General features: G+C 39.3%; 1 protein-coding gene across 1 annotated transcript; it reads left to right on the top strand.

The window, feature by feature from the left end:
• Window positions 1-68: 68 nt before the first annotated feature.
• LOC137100165 (putative C-type lectin domain family 20 member A) lies at window positions 69-9,720 on the top strand. The gene is made up of 5 exons (XM_067477802.1): window positions 69-216; window positions 1,712-2,092; window positions 3,568-3,906; window positions 4,102-4,193; window positions 9,592-9,720. Exons 1-5 carry the CDS (start codon window positions 69-71, stop codon window positions 9,718-9,720), a joined length of 1,089 nt encoding a protein of 362 aa, XP_067333903.1.
• Window positions 9,721-16,070: the final 6,350 nt, after the last annotated feature.

The following is a 16,070-nucleotide window of genomic DNA, read 5'->3' as shown; positions in this document are numbered from 1 at the left end:
TACGTAATACCTGAAATAACCAAGGCCAAACAAGTGGAAATTAACAAGAGGCTAGATCAAATCACTGAATGAAACAGAAGGCAAACCTCAAACACAAAACCCGGGAGCAACAGGCAGAGAAAATGTCCAAGCAACAAGAGTCCCGCAAGCAAGAGTCCATGAAACATACATACAGATGTGGGGTTGGTGAGGGTAATAACGACGAAGACGACGACAGTAACCACGATGGCAGAGACCACATTAACAGCGACGAGGAACTGGCAGGGGAGTGAAGGGAAGACTGAACTTAAATAGAGGGGGGAAACAGGTGCAAACAATAAGGGAATCCGGTATTTCCTCTGTTCTTGGATTGATTGGTGATTGGTGTTCTGTTCTTGATTCTAGGATTTCATGGCCCAAACAGAGCAAAAGGCAAAGTTTCAGAAGAGCTTAGAGTTATTATCTGCTCAAATGCAGGACAGTCAAACTAAATACAGACCTGAAATTTATTTGGCCAATACCAATCCATTAAAAATTATCTGTGATCTGTACTTAATACAGGGTAGGAACACCTATACATTTTAATGTTTTGATAGTGGAAATGAAAACTGTACTTGATGTTGTTCCTTTTGTGTGACAGTAACACACCACACATTGGCATATTCAGGTTTTCTGCTTACTACATGCTAAAAATGCTTCCCGTGTGTTACCAACAAACCAACAATTCAAATACAGTTTCCCACACCATTTACATGAATGTTTCGGGTGTCTGCACTTCAGAAACTGAGGTACCTGCTTCCTTTGAATATTGTAGCTTTGTGAGTAAAGAGTGACGGAGTGATGAGGGTGTTACGCACTGATCCACCTTCTTTACTAGACCCTACAGAGTCAGAGCTGTTCCTCATTAGGTGAAGAGAAGAAGAGGTAAGGACACATGACTTGTGGTTTTTAATAGCTTAATACACATGTATTAAAATGTAATGCAGTTGTCAGCCATTCTGGTGGTAAATCATCATCTATTAACAATCTCAGCTCAATTGCATTTTCTCAATCTGAAACCATTTCCAAATCTGCTTCCTGAATCCTAATTATTTCAAATGCAATCAGTTCTTTTAACGGTCCCTTGTAAATTAGAAGAGTTTACTGTTGTCATTATACTGCGTGACCAACCAACCAAACTCAGTTTTGTGCATCATCAGTGAGAATTAAGCTTTGTCAAAAAGGTTGGTTTTGGTTACACAATTGGTCATATTATTTATGAATAATTGAAATACAGGCCTGACAGTGATTGATAGAAATTATCACAACTTGCTTTGCCAGTGTCAGAGAGGAAATGCAATCAACTGAAACGTAATAAGTAATTAGTTTACTGTGGAGCTCAGAATAACTTAACTAAGCGACTGGAACCACCACTAACCATGCCTGGGTTTTCACCTCAACATGTGTTCAAATGGCATTGTATTATTAAAATAACACTAATTCTTCTACTGAAGGTGCAAGTGGTCTGTGCAACAGTGCATCATGAATGGGACTATGGTTTTAATGATGATCTTATCAGGTCAGTACAAGTATGTCTGAAGTTATTATTATTATTATTATTATTATTATTGTTGTTGTTGTTATTAAAATATTATTATTCTGCCATGACTTCTGCCATGGATAAACACATGATCAAACTGACAGCACAAGTCATTCCTCGTATTGAAAGTAAACCTCTTTCTCATTACTACAGGACTGTGCTGTCTCCCTTCCTGTTTTCCACATTCCTACTTCTACATTAAAAGTGGAGTACCCTGGGCCGATGCTCAAAAGTACTGCAGGTCCAAGCATACTGACCTGGCCACCATACAAAATAAGAAAGAAGTGGACAAACTCAATCCAACGTTAAACAGTCAACAGTATGTGTGGATTGGGCTGCATGCTGACACTGAAGCTTGGAGGTGGTCACTGGAAAACCAGGACTACTATGGTAAAGGAGGAGGTGGCTTCAGGAACTGGGCTACTGGTGAACCCAATGATGGAGGAAATTATCAAGTTTGTGTGCTGATGACTACTATTGGTGAATGGGCAGATGAACTGTGTACTTCTAAATTAGCCTTTATTTGCTACAATGGTAAGAAAAGTTTGACACTTTGAGATAAAATTCTGCTTTGAGCATCAAATCCAGGACGCTGATAAAAATCTGTGCATTTAAAAAGCTAGTGCTGCACAGTGCATCAATACATAAATCAAAATATTTTAACATGTTCCTCTGTCACCGACTGCAGACTGATTACGGTCATCACAAAAAAAAATCAATTAACAGGCATCAACATATTTCCTGCTTGTGCCTTAGTGATTCACACATAGGAGAGTGTCATGATCAAGGTCTCTTGAATACAATGACTAGATTATACAAATGATTCAGCGTCTGTGGACATGCTATCATTGTGCCAGTAAGGATTCATGTTTCATTTGACACTTTTTGCCTTCTTCTTCTGACATTTTTGCTGCATCTTAAATTCTTCATAGTTTCTCATCCAGGGGGGTGAAAATGAGCTCTCCCCCTGTCACTCTATTTTGTTTTTTTTCAAAGAAAAGTTGGAACTCATGAATGTACACAGAGGTTTATAAATACAGCTTCAAAAGTTTAAAGATAGTGACACAGAATAAAGAGCCACACGTCACTCTTTTCTGGTCGCTTTAGCAGAGCCAGAATGTGACAACATCCTGTGTAGAGTGGCATTTAGCTTAGCATGCTAACAGGCACAAAATAGTGCTGAATAGAAATTACCAATGATTCTGATGGGAATGCCAGTAGCAACATCTTGAATTTAAAGTATGTTGCTCTGAGATTGTTAAGCAACTGTTGGACAGATATCAGGGAAATTTACTGCAGAAGTTTATGGTCCCCAGAGGATACGTTTTTAATAACTCTCTTTATATAGTCAGCAGAGTCAGTTGGCTACAAAGCAGTGTTGGATCAGTTTGCCGTTGTGTGCTTTCATTGAAAGGTCAGTTTAGTGTGTCAGCCCTGAGGCTAAGGCCCTTTGTTTGAGTCTTGGCTCAGATAGCACCACTTTGACAAGTGTAAACACGCTCCCTATATCTGGCTCTTTGCATCTCTCTGTGTAATACAGTTTACCCCAATATCAGCACATGCACATATAGAGTGCACCCCCCAACTCAATACAACTTTTGATTTCAAGCTTCATGTTTTTCAAGCTTAGCATGCTAACAGGCACTAAATATTGCTGAATGGAAATTACAAATGATTCTGATGGGAATGCCAGTAGTTTTGCTAAAACCACCTCATCATAAACCAAAAATACTATAATGATGAGCTGAGGCAGGCATTTTGAGGAAAGTTAAAATCTAAAATCAATATTTCCGACTATACCACTGAGCCATGCTATTAGCATGAATAATAAGTCATTTATGAATATAGGCAGTAATTGTAGTGATATCTGTATGTGGTTGGTACTGGGTGGGTGATCTGATAATTCATCTCTGAAAAAGGAAATGAACTACATTATCAGTTCAGCAACAACTAGGATTGTTCAGACACTGTTTCATTCAGGTTTACTGATTATAATGTGATATTTTCAGGCATGGCAGGATCACAGATCACTTCATCAGACTTCGTACTTGTAAAAGACTTAAAGACCTGGACAGAGGCCCAGCTCTACTGCAGGGACAACTACACTGACCTGGCCAGTGTGAGGAACCAGGTGGAGAATGATGAGATGAAGATGTTGTTAACCCAAAAAGCCTGGATTGGCCTCTACAGAAACTCTTGGAAGTGGTCTGATGGGAGCATAAACTCATTCAGTTACTGGTATCCTGGAGCACCAGTTTCTACAACCGCAGCCAGTTGTATATGCGCATTCTACGGCAAATGGTACAACATCAACTGTAATAGCCATTTCTACTTCTTATGTTTTGAGGGTGAGTGTACATTACACATCTTTACATTTTAGAAAATGCTGTTTAACGCTAACAGGACTTCCTTTGTTCACAAATTCATATGTCAAAGTTATAACACCGCAGCAGTTAAACATAAAAAAAACTCTGATCCCTGGTGGATGTTTTACAGTTTAGTTTGTAAAAGTATAACAATTCACTCTGTTTAAAATAAAACAGCTCAGATCATGAGACAGGTGGTGCAGGTGAAACTGAAGAAAACTGACATCTCTGTGGACATGGAGGATCTGAAAGAAGACATCTTACAGAAGGTAAGAGATGGTAAAAATCTTTTAACTTATTAAATGTTAAACTGAACAGTACCACAAAGGAAGATTTACTGGATGATTAGACTGAGTTTTAGCTCAGAGTTCCTAATAAACTGAAGACTGAGTGAAAACTCAGTAATTCGTTTCTACATAGACTGAATATCTCCCCTAAGCTAAATGTCACATGAACATAAAAAAAACAACATTAATCCCTGGGTGAAGTTAACTCTGTCACTATCACACTCATGCACTGTACTTCTCTACTGCTGATAAAGACTCACTGAAGGGGGGAGGTAAGGGGCTGTGGTCTCAGGCAGAAACTCCACCAGAACATGCTAAGATACTAACTAAGATACCATGAGGTAAACTACACTGAACAGTTAGAATTTTTTGCTTTAGCATATTCACAAAAATTAGCAATTAGCAAAAAGCTCAGTATTGTTGATATTCCGGCTACAGACAGCAGATGGGATAGGGCACAGACACCAATGAGTGTCTTTACATTGAGTAATAAGGTTACAGTTGGTCCTCCCTGGAAAGCTGATTTTTTTCATATAAACAGGAAAGCTGGTTTCTGAAATCGGGATAGGGGATTAGGGAAGCCTGGTTTGGTGGAGAACACAGATTTCTCTGCAATGTGTGTAACCATAGGCTGCAGACAGGAACACACAGTTAAGTAAAAGATAATTGAAGTTAGAGATCATTAACAGAGAGATGTCAGCTCATTTTTAAAACAAAGTTCTACAGAAAATGTAACTATCACAAAGTGTGTCATACACGTCTAAATAAGTCACTTTCGTCTGCTGATTTTTAGAATTTCAAATGTTGTGGATCAGCAACATTTCCCTTTCTCTCCCCCTGTGCTGTCACTCTGCCAAACACACACACACAAAGAAGAATCAGAAAGCAGGGTTTTCTGTCACTGTACAGTTAAAATCTGTGAGCCAGCCTTTAAAATAAGTCAGAGGTGGAGGAGAAATCAGGTTACCTTGCTGCATGTGCACGTGGATTTCCAGCAACCATGTTTCTAAAGTGCATGTAAACACCATTTCTTAACTTTCAGTGAAAGTTGATTTCCTTGAGGACCCTGGTTATTTAAGTGCATGAAAATGACAACAGAGACTTTGCATCATAAACATTACAGCCATAATTTTAGATTCTTTGACTGTTCCCACACATTTGAACTGAAATATGAATTCTTTTTGATGAAGGAATAAAAAGGGGGCTCAGTGTTTAGATTCGTTCGAAACTAACTCACTGCTCCCTTCAAATTTTAACAAAAAAGCCTTATAAATGCTGAGAATGAAAAAGCATGGGTATGAGCCACAAAATAGTTTTTTTATATTAGCATGCTTTTTTTAAAATTTGCATTTTTAGGTATAATGCTTGCGATGCTGGGCCCTGCTTGATAATGGACAGCTGTTTCTCTGTATTTTATGGGTTTGCGCCGGAATCAATCACAAGAAAGTCCTCTCATCATGGTTTTAAATTCACTTAAATTTATTTGTACAAAATAGTTATTTTCGATAATACTCACATACAAAAACAATTATCAGCAATTATGCTTTCACCAGTGTTGTTGTCAAGACCAACTTAACAGGGACCAAGTCATGCCCAAGACGAGATGTGTGTATCGAGACCAAGACAAGACCCCAGGACTAGAAAAATCATATCTATAGATATGACCAATTATATAGCGCTTTTATCCAAAGCACTTTATAATGTTGCTTTTCACCCAGCCATTCACACAAGGATACTTTGACACATAGCCAGGACAGGGATTGAACCGCTGAGCCTGTGGTCTGCCTTATCAACTGAGCTACAACAACTTTTTCTTTGTTTTCTCAGAGGAAACAGGCAAACACTAATGCATTACAATTTTGTAATGCACTTTTGTAGACAGTGAAAAGCTTGTAGATTTTCTGTCACACTTGTGCTGCTTTGAATGTTTCACACATTCAATACTTTCAATACTTAGGTATTCACTTTTTTCAGCTTTTTGTTTTTGAAGCAACAAGCCCTGAGTACATGTGTTCAATTTGCTAACCACATAGCTAAATGTAGAATATAGTACAAAGTGTGCCACATTTTCAACATTTAAAGGGCAGCTGCAAACACTCAACATACATTATATTAAAGCTTGTGAATTTTTTCAAAATTTACAAAACTATTTCAGAAGTATTACAGTAATTATGTGTAAAACATTGATGCTCAGGAAAATCTTCAGGAACTACAGACTATCTTAAACCAATTTAAATGTCAGCTTCAAAACATGTCCAACCATCCTCACTTATGTTTTAAACTAACATAAGTTTCCAAAGGAGTCAAACATTAAACAGTCATTTCATTACAAAACCTTTCATAGGGAGCAGTTTAAAAAGTTTATCTTATTATGCTCTGAACTATACTGCACACAGTATGTAGTTCATGTCGGAGCTCACATTAGCACGTGCTAATGTAGTGTACATTTATATTGTCTCTACATAGTTGTTTGTGGCCTTTCTTGTCATTGTTTTACTTATAATAAATTTGTCACCTCATGTCTTGTCCCCCCAAACTCATGAAAATGAACACTGCATTAGTTTCATCCCTCCTCACTAATAACTAATGCTACATCAAAGGTCACTCGTACGTCAACATAGGTAACACATAGCTGACAAACAACAGAAACCTAAAAAGAATGCGATATAAACACAGTTGGCTAAGATGTATAGTTAATATTGGCAATATATCTTTGGGTAGGGAATTTTTAAGAGTAATTGTTTAGATAGTCTAATGGTATTAAATTTTATTTAACATCTTTTCCTTGAACTATTTGTAAAGGGGGGTGGGGAGGAGTGACAGCTAATAATTTCCAATCAGAAATAAGTGAAGTAACTGGCTGCATTGAAGCAAGATATTTTACATCAAATAGCAATAAAATTGCACAGGCAATTTAGTGACCGTGCCACAGAAGTGGTCTTGACCGCTCTTGTAAAACTTCTGAGGCTGCACTGTCTAACACCTACACAAGACAGGGTGAAAATGTATCAGAGAATGAGACAAGACCTTAAGAAAGTTATCTCAAGAGCAAGACCAATCTCGAATACTACAACACTGCTTCTCACAAGAGGAGGGATTTAGAGGAAATACTAGTTAAATAAGATCATGACACATTGGCCCCTAAACAGATTGACAAAACATTGTCAAAATCTTTTCAATGTGTTTGTGGCTCAGACCCATGCTTTCTCATTCTCAGCATTAATAAGACTTTTTTGTTAAAATTTGAAGAGAGCAGTGAGGTAGTTTAGAAACCGGATTAGTGGATCTAAAATTATGGCTGTAGTGTTTATTATGCAGATTCTCTCTTGTCATTTTCATACACTTAAATAACCAGGGTCCTCAAGGAAATCAACTTTCATTGAAAATTAAGAAATGGAGAGACTAGTTAATAAGCTTCACTGAGTGACTGATCTGGATTTAGCAGTTGTTTTGCATTTCTTTGTGATCTTTTGCATGTCCTTTTGTTTTGCATCTCTTTGGGAGGATTTAGCAAATCATCTGCTTCTAAACATGCTTATTGGAATGTAGTGCGACTAGTTAATAAGCTTCTTTCCATCTTTAATCCATAGTAAAGTCAGCACAAGTCTATTCATATGTTTATCATTGGAGAAGGATTCACCACATAAATCTCTAACAGCAGATAACTAATGCCCCATAGACTAGAATATGGGATAATTTATTATTATTTTTTGATATTCGTATTCTCAAGTCAGTTTTGCAATGTTATTAAAAGCTTGTCAGAACCAATCCCACAGGAAACCCTGGCACAAGGGGGCATGTGATATCATTCAACTTATGATATCATTAAGTTTATATTTTCATCCATCCATTATTCAAACTGATGATCCTGTTTAGGGTCTTAGGGGTGTTGGAGCCCATTGCAATTGCCATTGGTCAAAAGGTGTAGTAGTAGAGCCTGGACAGGTCACAGCGCCACATATAACACACATAAACTCTGGACAATATAAAGAAAAACCAGGGCGATTGTCTGGAGTTACTATTCACACATGTCTGAGTCAAAAGCGTTCTCGTAGGAGAAACTCTGCTTTCATTGCAGGGTCAGCGCACAGGATGCCACAGCATGACAGAAAACCCAGGCTATGGGAAAAAGTGTTCTTTCAGCACATCTGAGCTGTGCATCAAAAAAACCTTTGTCAACACGCCCATCTGCTGGCTTTAAATTCTCTCAAAAATTCAGAACAGAGCAGCATGCTCCACCTAGTCACATGACAGTACACCATGAAAACACAAGGGGGGGAAGAGAAACAAAGTGTTTCCTGCTCTGCATTGTGACAGGAGCCTGACACTTACGCAGACACAGACAACCGCCTCTTTGATCAAAACGCAGCAGTGGATGTATTTATCATCAGAATACTGTAAAACAAAACCAGCCAAAGGCATTAAATACATTTTAACCAGTAAAACCACTAAATTCACCAAAGATTATTGTTAATGTGCATATTTTTCAACTGGAAGATTTTGGAAACCTATAATCTATGCAAATAAGGTGATGGACAATGAGAAATTGGCCGCAGGGTAAAATATGTGAGATGTCCTCACCCACCTCAGGAAGACACCCAGACTCAACACAGGTTGTTGCTAGTTTTGCATTGCTTAGTGTTTTGCATCCTTTATGTTTTGAATGCATTTGCCACCAATTTGTTTTTGTGGATCTATTTGCTCCTCATTATGGTTGATTGTGTATCTTATTGAGTGTAGCTGTTTTGTTTGTTAATACTTTTTTGACTTTTCACAAAGCATTTGAAAGAATTCCTAACAGGGCCTTCAGAAGAACCAAGAGTTCATGGATCACATGTACTGTTCCCAGTAGTCTCCTTCACTTGTCATTTTATTGAGGCTGATGTTTGTACTTCAACAAAAACATCTGTGATCAATTTAAATGAGAAGCTATGAGAGGTTTATTGTTCAGCATTTTAATGTCATAATGAGATTTTTATACAACTGACCACTATTTTCCTGTCATATTTCCCTCTAAATAGGGAAGTATGAATTGAATGCTAATGTTGCCTTCACAGAAATTCAGTGAAACTTTAAACAGCATCTGATACTGGGCTAACTGTTCAGCCTCAGGGGTAGCGTCTATAGCTAACTGCGTAGGAAAATATATATGAGGCAATCTGTTGGCTAAACTCATAACGCTGTCATATCATTCCACCTTTCAGGATGTCCATGTTTGTGAGATCCACTCCAAACAAATAGGAATTTCCATCTATTATCCTTATTTGAATTATAGTAAAAGTTGGTGCCACATGCTGTACACTGTAAACAAACTATTCCAAATATTCACTTTGCTTTCAGAACTATTACAAAGTCTTCACCTGTGTTTTTTGTTTCCCAGTTTGATCAGACACTAAAGGACCGAAGACTGGATGATTATGTCAGACTGACCTGGGTGAAACAGCTTGATGGAAAGATCTTCCACAAGAAAAACAACAAAAAGCTGAATGAGACCTGCCCCTTCACATAAGACTCATTTTGTAATAGGACTGACCATAGGAAAGGGCTGCTAGTCAAATGTGTTAAGATTCAATTTTGGAAGTTGTTCATTATTATTAAGATAATTATTCAGATAACAACAACAACAACAAAACAAAAACGCCCACCTTCTGACGCCCTGGTTTTCCCGGTTGTCCATCTTTGGTAGGTACTGATCCAGTCATCACAGTTTGGTGGAAGTCACTCAGAGCCACACATTGTCCATGTCTCCTCCCTCCAACAAATCAACTTACCGTAGTAGTGTAAACCTACATAAATTAAAGAATGAAAGAAAAGAGACTTTACAAAGTTGAATTTCATATTTAATGTGGTGAATCTCTGAGTTTGAAAAATAAAAATGTGGAATAGTTCTTAAGCTTATGGTCTAGGCTCTATATGTACATATATATACTGTGTGTATTTATAGTATAATGGAACATGAAGTAATTTCTTCACACAAGAATTAATACTTAGTCGTAACATACGCTTGTATTACACAAGCACCTGCTTTTGCAAAACATAACCAGCTAAAGTTTACAAATTCCAGATTTCACTTATATTCTTCATTAGCTTAGCAGTTATCCATTAGCAATGGCTTCTCTGTCTCCCTCTGTTTTTCCTTCTCTCACTTGCTCAGTGTGTCTCATGTTCAGTTTTTCCTCTGCCTCCTTCAGTGATAATGGTATATGTAATAAGTGTAAGGTTTTTGCAGCGTTGGAGACGAGGCTCACGGAATTGGAAGCGCAGCTCCGCACCATGGAAAACAACTCAGCTAGTCAGGCCCCGGTAGCTGGTGCGGGCCGACCTAGCGTAGCCCCTGCTAGCTGTCCCCCGGCAGTTCACGAGCAGCCGGGAAGCCAGTCCGGCTGGGTGATGGGTCGTAAGAGATCTAATGCTAAACAGACGCCCGAGGTTCACCCCCAGTCGGTTCACGTTTCTAATCGATTTTCCCCACTCAGCGACACACCCGCTGAGAAACCAACTTTGGTAATTGGCAGCTCTATAGTCAGAAACGTGAAGTTAGAGACCGTAGTCAAATGTCTTCCTGGGGCCAGAGCGGGCGACGTTGAATCATATTTGAAACTCCTGGCTAAAGATAAACGTACATACAGTAAGATTATTATTCACGTGGGAGTTAATGGCGCCCGATTACCCAAATCGGAGGTCACTTAAATGAATGTTGAATCGGTGTGTAACTTTGCAAAAACAATGTCGGACTCCGTAATTTTCTCTGTTCCCCTGCCAAATCTGACCAGTGACGACATGTACAACCGCATGTCGTCATTCAACCGCTGGCTGTCTAGGTGGTGTCCAGCAAACGATGTGGGCTACATAGACAATTGGAAACGTTTTTGGGAGAAACCTAGGCTGATTAGGAGAGATGGCATCCATCCTACTTTAGATGGTGCAGCTTTCTTATCCAGAAATATGGCTGGTTTTATTAGACAACCAAAAGAATGACAATCCAGAGTTGAGCCTAGGATGCAGAGATCCAGTCCTACACGCCTCTCTGCAGTGTCCTTACAACCGTCACCCCCCCACAACTCCCACATACCTATAGAGACTGTGTCTGTTCCCCGACCTAAATTACATAAACTAAATATGACAACAAGAGGAGATGATCATGATAATCTAATAAAAGTTAAGACTACTCCTCTTACAGAACAAAACCCCAAAACTATTAAATGTGGACTATTAAATATCAGAGCTCTCTCTTCTAAATCTCTGTTAGTAAATGACTTAATAAGCGATCATCAATTCGATTTATTTTGTCTTACTAAAACTTGGTTGCAGCAGGAAGAATATGTCAGTTTAAATGAGTCAACCCCCCTAAGTCATATTAATTATCATGTTCCTAGAAGCACAGGCCGAGGTGGAGGAGTTGCAGCAATCTTCCATTCTAGCTTATCAATAATTCCTAGACCTAAACATAGTTATAACTCATTTGAGAGCCTTACTCTTAGCCTTTCACACCCAAACTGTAAAACTCAAAAACCACTATTATTTGTTATCGTGTACCGTCCTCCAGTCCCTTATTCAGAGTTTTTGATTGAATTTTCTGATTTTCTATCTGATTTAGTGCTTAGTACAGATAAAGTCTTTATAATGGGTGACTTTAACATTCACGTAGATGCTGACAGTAACTGCCTGAGCACTGCGTATAATTCATTATTAGATTCAATTGCTTTTTCCCAAAATGTAAATAAACCCACTCAATGTTTTTGTCACACGTTAGACCTTGTCCTTAGGTATGGAATTGAAGCGGATAATTTAAACATATTTCGTCACAACTCTCTTCTGTCTGACCATTTTTTAATAACATTTGAATTTACAATAACAGACTATATAGCAGTTAGGGAAAAATTCCACTATAGCAGATGCTTAAGTGAAAAAGCTGTCAACAAATTTAAAGAAATTATTTCTTCATCATTTGCTTCACCATATGTTAATACAATGGAAAGTAGTCTCCTTAATGTTACTTCTGCACAAGTAGATTATCTTGTTGACAATTCTGCAGCCTCACTACATACAATACTCGATAGTGTTGCCCCTCTGAAAAAGAAGGCAGTAAACCAGAAGAGGCAATCTCCATGGTATAGTTCACAAACACGCACCTTAAAACAGGCAACACAAAAGTTAGAAAGGAACTGGCGTTCCAGAAATTTAGAAGAATCTCATTTAGCCTGGAAAAAAAGTTTCAAAATGTACAAAAAAGCTCTCCGTGATGCCAGAACAGCATATTATTCATCATTAATAGAAGAAAAAACAAGAACAACCCCCGGTTTCTGTTCAGCACAGTAGCCAGGCTGACTAAGAGCCATAGTTCTGTTGAGCCTACTATTCCCTTAACTTTGAGCAGCAATGACTTCATGACCTTCTTTATGAATAAAATTGTAGCTATTAGAGAAAGAATTCACCAGATCCTCCCCCCAAAAATTACAGATAGATCTTCATGTACAGCAGTGCTACAGTCATCGATAAAGCCCCACTCCCTGTTAGACTGCTTTTTACCCATAGATCTCTCTGAGCTAACTTCAATTATTACCTCATCTAAACCAACAACCTGTCTGCTAGACCCTATTCCAACTAAGCTGCTCAAGGAAGCTTTACCCTTAATAGATACGTTCATATTAGATATCATCAGTCTATCTTTAGAAACAGGCTATGTACCACAGGCCTATAAGGTAGGTGTAATAATAATATCTAATTTCCCCTTTATTTCTAAAATAATTGAAAAAGTAGTTGCAAAACAATTATGTAATCACCTTCATAGGAATAATTTGCATGAAGACTTTCAGTCAGGATTTAGAGTTCATCATAGTACAGAAACAGCACTGGTAAAAGTCACCAACGATCTTCTCATGGCCTCAGATAATGGGCTAATCTCTATACTTGTTCTGTTAGATCTTAGTGCAGCATTTGATACCATTGATCATAAAATTTTATTACAGAGACTGGAACATGAAATTGGGATTAAAGGAACTGCACTACGTTGGTTTAAATCTTATCTGTCTGATAGATTTCAATTTGTTCATGTGAATGATGAATCCTCCATGCACACAAAGGTTAGCTATGGAGTTCCACAAGGCTCTGTGTTAGGACCAATACTTTTTACTTTATATATGTCTCCTTTAGGCAACATAATTAGAAAACACTTCATAAATTTCCACTGTTATGCTGATGATACCCAGCTATATTTATCTATGGAACCAGATGAAAATAATCAGTTAATAAAGCTTCAAGCATGCCTACAAGACATAAAGGCCTGGATGTTTTTACTTTTAAACTCAGACAAAACTGATATGATGTCCAACCATATTGTTACTCTAGATGGCATAAGTCTGGCCTCCAGTACTACTGCAAGGAACCTTGGAGTTATTTTTGATCAGGATCTGTCTTTTAACTCACATATAAAACAAATCTCTAGAACAGCCTTCTTCCACCTACGGAACATTGCCAAAATTAGGAGCATCCTGTCTCAAAGTGATGCTGAAAAACTGGTCCATGCATTTGTTACTTCTAGATTGGACTACTGTTGGACTACTGTAATTGCCCCAGTAACTCCCTAAAGAGCCTGCAATTAATCCAAAATTCTGCAGCAAGAGTGCTGACTGGAACTAGCAAGAGAGATCATATTTCACCTTCACTAGCTTCTCTCCATTGACTTCCCATTACATTTAGAATAGAATTTAAAACCCTGCTTCTTACATATAAAGCTGTGAATGGTCAGACTCCATCATATATAGAAGATCTCATAGCACCATATCATCCCAGTAGACCACTTCGCTCTCAGAATGCAGGCCTACTTGTGGTTCCCAGAATTTCCAAAGGTAGAATGGGAGGTAGAGCCTTTAGCTATCAAGCTCCTCCCTTGTGGAACCAGCTTCCAGTTCAGATTCGGGAAGCAGACACCCTCTCTACTTTTAAGTCTAGGCTTAAAACCTTCCTTTTTAATAAAGCATTCTTCTTTTCCTTTCGGCTGCTCCCTTTCAGGGGTCGCCACAGCGAATCATGTGCCTCCATCTAACTCTATCCTCTGCATCCTCTTCAGTCACACCAACTAACTTCATGTCCTCCCTCATTACATCCATAAATCTCCTCTTTGGCCTTCCTCTAGACCTCCTGCCCGGCAGCTCCAACCTCAGCATCCTTCTACCGATATATTCACAGTTTCTCCTCTGAACATGTCCAAACCACCTCAATCTGGCCTCTCTGACTTTATCTCCAAAACATCTAACATGAGCTGTCCCTCTGATGTACTCATTCCTGATCCTGTCCATCCTCGTCACTCCCAAAGAGAACCTCAACATCTTAAGCTCTGCTACCTCCAGCTCTGCCTCCTGTCTTTTCTTCAGTGCCACTGTCTCTAAGCCGAACAACATTGCTGGTCTCACCACCGTCTTGAACACCTTTCCTTTCATTCTCGCTGATACTCTTTTATCACACAACACACCTGACACTTTTCTCCACCCGTTCCAACCTGCCTGCACTCGCCTCTTCACCTCTTTTCCACACTCACCGTTGCTCTGAACCGTTGACCCTAAATACTTAAAGTCCTGCACCTTCTTCACCTCTGCTCCCTGTAACCTCACCATTCCACCTGGGTCCCTCTCATTGACACACATGTATTCTGTCTTGCTGCGGCTAAGCTTCATTCCTCTGTTTTCCAGAGCAGACCTCCACCTCTCTAGATTTTCCTCCACCTGCTCCCTGCTCTCACTACAAATAACAATGTCATCTGCAAACATCACAGTCCAGGGAGATTCTTGTCTAACCTCATCTGTCAGTCTGTCCATCACCAGAGCAAACAAGAAGGGGCTCAAAGCCGATCCTTGATGCAGACCCACCTCCACCTTGAACTCCTCTGTCACACCTACAGCACACCTCACCACTGTCTTACAGCTCTCATACATGTCCTGCACCACTCTAACATACTTCTCTGCCACTCCAGACGTCCTCATACAATACCACAGCTCCTCTCTCGGCACCCTGTCATACGCTTTTTCTAAATCTACGAAGACACAATGCAACTCCCTATGACCCTCTCTGTACTTTTCCATCAGCGTCCTCAAAGCAAATACTGCATCTGTTGTACTCTTTCTAGGCATGAAACCTTATTGCTGCTCACAAATACTCACCTCTGCCCTTAGCCGAGCTTCCACTACTCTTTCCCACAACTTCATTGTGTGACTCATCAGCTTTATTCCTCTGTAGTTGCCACAGCTCTGCACATCTCCCTTGTTCTTAAAAATTGGTACCAGTACACTTTTCCTCCAGTCCTCTGGCATTCTCTCACTCTCCAAGATCTTGTTAAACAAACTAGTCAAAAACCCTACTGCCACCTCTCCTAGACACTTCCATACCTCCACAGGTATGTCATCAGGACCAACTGCCTTTCCGCTCTTCATCCTCTTCAATGTCCTCCTCACTTCACTCTTACTAATCTTTGCTACTTCCTGCTCCATAACAGTCACCTCTTCTACTCTTCGTTCCCTTTCATTTTCCTCGTTCATCAACTCTTCAAAGTACTCCTTCCATCTTCCCATCACACTCCTGGCACCTGTCAATACATTTCCATCCTTATCTTTAATCACCCTAACCTGCTGCACATCCTTTCCATCTCTATCTCTTTGTCTGGCCAACCTGTACAAATCCACCTCTCCCTCTTTAGTGTCCAACCTAGCATACAAGTCCTCATATGCTCTTTGTTTGGCCTTTGCCACCTCTATCTTCACCTTACGCTGTATCTCCCTGTACTCCTGTCTACTCTCTTCAGTCCTCTCAGTGTCCCACTTCTTCTTAGCTAACCTCTTTCTCTGTATACACTCCTGAACTTCCTCG

The sequence above is a fragment of the Channa argus genome, chromosome 15 (genome assembly GCF_033026475.1).
Source record: "Channa argus isolate prfri chromosome 15, Channa argus male v1.0, whole genome shotgun sequence".
NCBI lineage: Eukaryota > Metazoa > Chordata > Actinopteri > Anabantiformes > Channidae > Channa > Channa argus.
Note: the sequence above shows the minus strand (reverse complement) of the source record. Positions and strands in the feature narration are given on the sequence as shown.

Bases quoted from the DNA above. Each gene is read 5' to 3' on its own strand.
- LOC137100165 (XM_067477802.1), top strand. From the start codon at position 69: ATGAAACAGAAGGCAAACCTCAAACACAAAACCCGGGAGCAACAGGCA. The intron at 2,093-3,567 runs GTAAGAAAAGTT...TGATATTTTCAG, and splicing joins AGCCTTTATTTGCTACAATG to GCATGGCAGGATCACAGATC. The intron at 3,907-4,101 runs GTGAGTGTACAT...AAAATAAAACAG, and splicing joins CTACTTCTTATGTTTTGAGG to CTCAGATCATGAGACAGGTG.